This window comes from Pterocles gutturalis, unplaced genomic scaffold (assembly GCF_000699245.1).
Source record: "Pterocles gutturalis isolate BGI_N339 unplaced genomic scaffold, ASM69924v1 Scaffold35768, whole genome shotgun sequence".
Classification (NCBI taxonomy): Eukaryota; Metazoa; Chordata; class Aves; order Pterocliformes; family Pteroclidae; genus Pterocles; species Pterocles gutturalis.
The window spans coordinates 1-4,921 of record NW_010119212.1 but is presented as its reverse complement, the minus strand read 5'-3'; the positions used below and the strand labels follow the sequence as shown (position 1 = coordinate 4,921).

General features: G+C 45.6%; 1 protein-coding gene across 1 annotated transcript; it reads right to left on the bottom strand.

Moving 5' to 3' along the window:
- Nucleotides 1–2,929: 2,929 nt before the first annotated feature.
- HARBI1 (harbinger transposase derived 1) lies at nt 2,930–4,544 on the bottom strand. The gene is made up of 2 exons (XM_010076503.1): nt 3,873–4,544; nt 2,930–3,306 (listed from the first exon to the last, which is right to left on the bottom strand). The coding sequence occupies exons 1-2, from the start codon at nt 4,540–4,542 to the stop codon at nt 2,930–2,932; spliced, it is 1,047 nt and encodes a 348-aa protein (XP_010074805.1). The 5' UTR covers nt 4,543–4,544.
- Between the last annotated feature and the right edge of the window lie 377 nt (nt 4,545–4,921).

Genomic DNA, 4,921 nt, shown 5'->3' with positions numbered 1-4,921 from the left:
TACCCCGAGACGGGGAGGCCCCTGGGGCCGGCAGCGCCCTGTGCTCTCTTCCATGTAGACTTATTTGTCTTAAATCTCACCTTACAGCACGTTCTCCACGTCTCGTGTATTTTTTTTCCCCTCAAGTCTGAGACAGAGTGGAAAAAAATGTAATTAGGCAAGAAAAGAGAGACGGTATTGGGGTGCAACAAATTTAGAGAGAAATAAGGGCATCAGGTGAGATGGGACCGAAAAGATTCACTTCCTGAAATAGGACAGTGTTAATATTTATTGTTCTGTATCAATCTCCGACATTGTGGACAGCAAAGACACAAAATGCATCCGTAGCCCCTTTGGAAGAGGGCACCCTCCAGCGAGAAGCCCAGGGAGGCAGTGGTACAAGTCTGTGTGTCCTCCTGCTTCATCTGTATCAGAGAAGTGAGAGCCTTGGAGGGACTTGGTTGTTGGAGGGAAAGTCTAAGCAAGCCAGGGCACTTTGCACCAGTAACCAAGGGGGGAAAAAGAGTCAAAAGGCCCACACAGATGAAGTTTAGGGCTTGAGGTTTGCTGTAATACCCAGGATTGGAGGGAGCAAAGGCAGCCTGCAGCATCGCTAGACAGTCTTCGAGGAGGTATTTGAAAGAAATACTGAAAAGGGCTGGTAATGGGATTTTACAAGGAATTTAGTCAAGTTGTGAAAACTGCAATACCTTGGACAGTCAGTCACTGTCATCCTGATGGAGATTTATCACACACTATTAGTACTTTATGGTGAGGGTAGACTTTACTTTTCAAAGCTCAGACAATGCACAAACTTGTAAGAACTCTGAAATGCAGCTGGCAGGATGAGGTGGAAATGCAGGGGAGCCAGAAAGCAGAAAAGAAACAAATCTCAGCTGTCAAATGTAAATATCTTCTAAACCTGAGGGAAAAGAGAACAGTCTAGGTGAATTGTTCTGAAGGAAGTTGCTTAGGAGTACATGGGGAAAACTTCTCTAGATGAAGACATTTCATTTCCCAAGTGAACTGAAGGGTACCGACATCTGACTGGAGGAACAGTAGTTTTGAGTGGCTTGGTTTTATCTGGTGCACCCTAATGCCATTTTTGCCCAAACTGATAAGCAGCAAGATCAGTTTTGAAATTAAGCTCTACCAAACATGACAGTGGCTGAAGGAATGCAAAACCCAGCAGCACATGTGTTCCAGGAAAAGCCTCCGCTTTGAGGTCACTCTGGTCTCGGCACATGCTGAGAAGAGCTATTCATAGCACAAGTTGAGAAACTCCAGGTCCTTATTACGTGACAGTGTACCAACACGTGTCCAAGTCTCACCTGACCTTAGCGTCACCCACACAGCTCATTCAGTGTCTGCTAGTGTTTATGTCTAAAGATCAGTATTTTTAGCATAGACCATTGATTATGAGCCATTAGGCACCATACACAACAGCAACTCTCACCTTAAAAATGCTTTCTTTAGAAAACAATGCTTGTCTGCTTCCTCCTAGGTAAAAGGAGTAGTGCTTTTGCCACAGTGAGCAATAATAGTTCTTACATGATACCTCAAGGGAAGATATGTAAAGAAAATAGAATTACGTCTCAAATTATTGTACATAATATTTTACAGTTCTCCTCACGGCTTCTGAAAACATGCTGCCGGATAAAGCATGCTTGGTTTTCTACAGTAAATGCTCACTGCCCTTGCAAACCTGACAGAACTATACCTAATTCTGCATCTCCATTCTACACTTAGGAACGTGTCCCATATTTTCTTATTCTTTCAAACGTGGAGCATGATCTGAGTTCACATCATCTAAAAGAACAGACAGACCAGCTGTGCCTGTGCCAGATGGTTGCACTGCTACTATAACTAGCTACATTTGTGCAACATTCTGCATTCCCTACCACTTTTGCTTCATTTACTGCCCAGTAAACAGTAAAATCTAAGAAACAATATTTTCTCAGACTGCTGTCAAGAGATCCTTGGAAACACTTGCATCTTCTGGAAAGAGAACATTGCCAAACTTCTCAGCCTTGTGCCAGCAACAACTGCGTGCATTAGTAATCTTTTTCCTCTGAACAGGCAGGTTGCCAGCAGTGGCAGAGCAGCTTTCACGTACCTCAGCTCTGATCTAAACTGAGAACTTTTGCAATCAGTTCAATTTCTGTGACCCAGCCACTCCTCAGCCTTTCTTTTACAGCAGCCAACAAGATGAGTAGTTAATGACAATTTCTGTTGTGGCAGACACATCTGGTGGGAGCTGGACACATTCACTAGCCCATTTCCTGATATCTGTTAAGTAACTGATGGAGCCAACCATAGCTTAACATCTCCAGTCTGGGAAAGAAGAAACATTCAACCCTTCTTGACCTTCTAGGTGCATGCAAGCACTAGTGTGTACCTAGCAAAAAGCCAGACTCATTCCAGAACACAGCTGCCAGCTTTCAGAGGAATTGATGGGTTTTGTGAGATTTGTAAAACTGTGAAATGGCATTTAGCAAGAATTTGTATCTGCAAACAAACAATAAATGTTTGCTTTGCTGCTCATGAATTCAAGGTAGGTGTGAGTCCAACTGGAAGTTTAATTTGTGTGAAATACTATTTAAAAATCAATCATAAATGTTTTGGGTTACAAAGTGGCATAAAATCATTGCTTGTAAAACAGTGCAAGGCTTACATATTTTTCATAATTATCAGACAATTTCCGAAGTTTCTCCAGTGATCTCACATTAGTCATTGTTCTCTAAATCAGATTGAAAGGGGAGTATATAATCATCTCAACAGTAAAAATTCAGCAATTAAATTGCATCTCTGAGATCAAGAGAAGTTCAGAATACTGCCTGAAATGAAGAGAGTAAAATTTCTCCTTACAAACTTAAAGAAGAGGAAGGGGCATATTTCCTCTGTATATCTTCCCAGATGAACCGTTAGAAGGCTTGCCTCTGTCACAACATTAGCTAAAATGAGTAAGTAAAAGCTCCTGACGAATACGACAGGCTTCCGAGTCCATAGATTCCATTTGCTCGTACTCTTCTTCTGGTTGTTCCATGTGTCCTGTGGCTGGGGAAGACCACACATCCAGCCCATGTTCCAGGGAGATGTTATGGAGCACGCAGCAGGCCAGAATGATGTGGCTGGATTTCTCTGGAGAATACTGCAGGGTGCCTTTGGACCCATCCAGGCAGCGGAAACGTGACCGAATGGTTCTGAACGTCCGCTCAATGACATTGTGAGTGGCAGAATGTGCCATGTTGTAACGGTATTCTGCAGGTGTCTCGGGGATATGCAGAGGGGTCATCAACCATGTTCGGAGAAAGAAGGAGCTGTCACCTGTTAGCAGTGAAAAAGAGGAGGACAGGTTACACGTCTACAGTTAATCACAGATTGCAGCTCTTCACCCTCACTTTTCTGATACTGCAGATACAGAATAACATTTCTATGGTTAAAACAGAAGGCATGAGATAACACATAACTCAGGTATACAAATGTGACAAACAACAAAATGAAGACATTCTCTTTCACACAGGGAAACCCTGGAAGAACACAGAAGAGTTTTGGGAGAATTAATTTACTACATAATACAGTGAAAGACAGCTGGACTAGGACCCTACATAGAATTAAAAATTGCATAACTCAGCTTGGAAAGGTGTAGGATACTGAAAACAAGGTCTTAACAGAATGAGTTTGAACTCATACATAGTAATCAGGCTGTATAAAACACAGATTGGAAGTTACTGTTGTAAACTTCTAAGAGAAGGATCGCCCAAACCTAATCGCAAATCTCAAGGAATCTGCAGGGAAGCAATAAGCAGTAAATGTGTCCAGAGGCCCTAGACTCAGAGAAGCCAACACATAATAGACTTTCCACAGAAAACAATGATGAAAAATTGACTTACCAAGAAGCCAGCCATCTTTATGTAGCTCAGTTTCAAACTGGCTTGTAAGGGCTGCCTGCTGTAACACCGTGCAGTCAGGCAGGCTGCCTGGCCAGTGCGTTTCTGCACTCAGGAGGACTCCTCTGGCATCACACACCATCAGGCAGTTCAGAGAATGGAGACCCTTTCGGTTCACATAGGACAGGTCCTCAGCATTTGGTGCTTTGATTGCCACATGGGTGCAGTCAACCACCCCCAGCACTCCCGGCATGCCTGCCAGCCCATAAAAGTCATCCTTCAGGCTCTGAACGGTAGCTTCATCCTCGGGAAAGTGAATAAACTGCGAGGCTCTTTCCACCAACGCCTCAGTTACATTGGCAACGCAGCGGCTCATGGAGGCTTGACTAATGCCAATAGCATCTCCCATGCGAGTCTGGAAGGAGCCAGAGGTATAGAAACCCAACGCGGCAAGTATCTGCGTCTCCGGACTGATGGCCCTGGACCGCTGCGTAGGGCGAGAGAGACTGGCTCCCAAGAGATCCACCAGGTAGTAAATGAACTGTCGGGGAAAGCCGTATGTGGATACTAGATACTCATCGGTGACATCCTCCAGCTTGAAGCGATCCAAAGTCCGGTGTCCACGGCCATAGAGCAGGAGGTCGCAGTCCAGAACTGCAATAGGTACGGCCATGGCTAACGGCCAGGGGGCCCTCTGGGGCTCCTCCGGTACAGAGCTTTCCCCAGCGCCTCCACCTGCATAAACCAGCCAGGAAGGAGACTCAGGATGGTTTTTACTGGTCAGACTTTCCGACGCCGTTACCACTCAGGTTATGCAACAAATCCTTTTACCTTTTTGTACCTGCTTTTCAAAGCGTGGGGCTCGAAGCAGAGGGGTCCCTGCGGAGCTGACAGCTCCAGCCCTGCCGGGCGCTGACGGGGATTTACCTACCGTGGCGGGGAAGGGCTGGTGCCCCACAGCAGCCCCTTCCCGGAGGCTTGAGAACCGTCCCCAGTCCCCGCCGACCCGGGCACGTTCGCACCCCGAATGGCGGAGCCAGGATCCGCCCGTA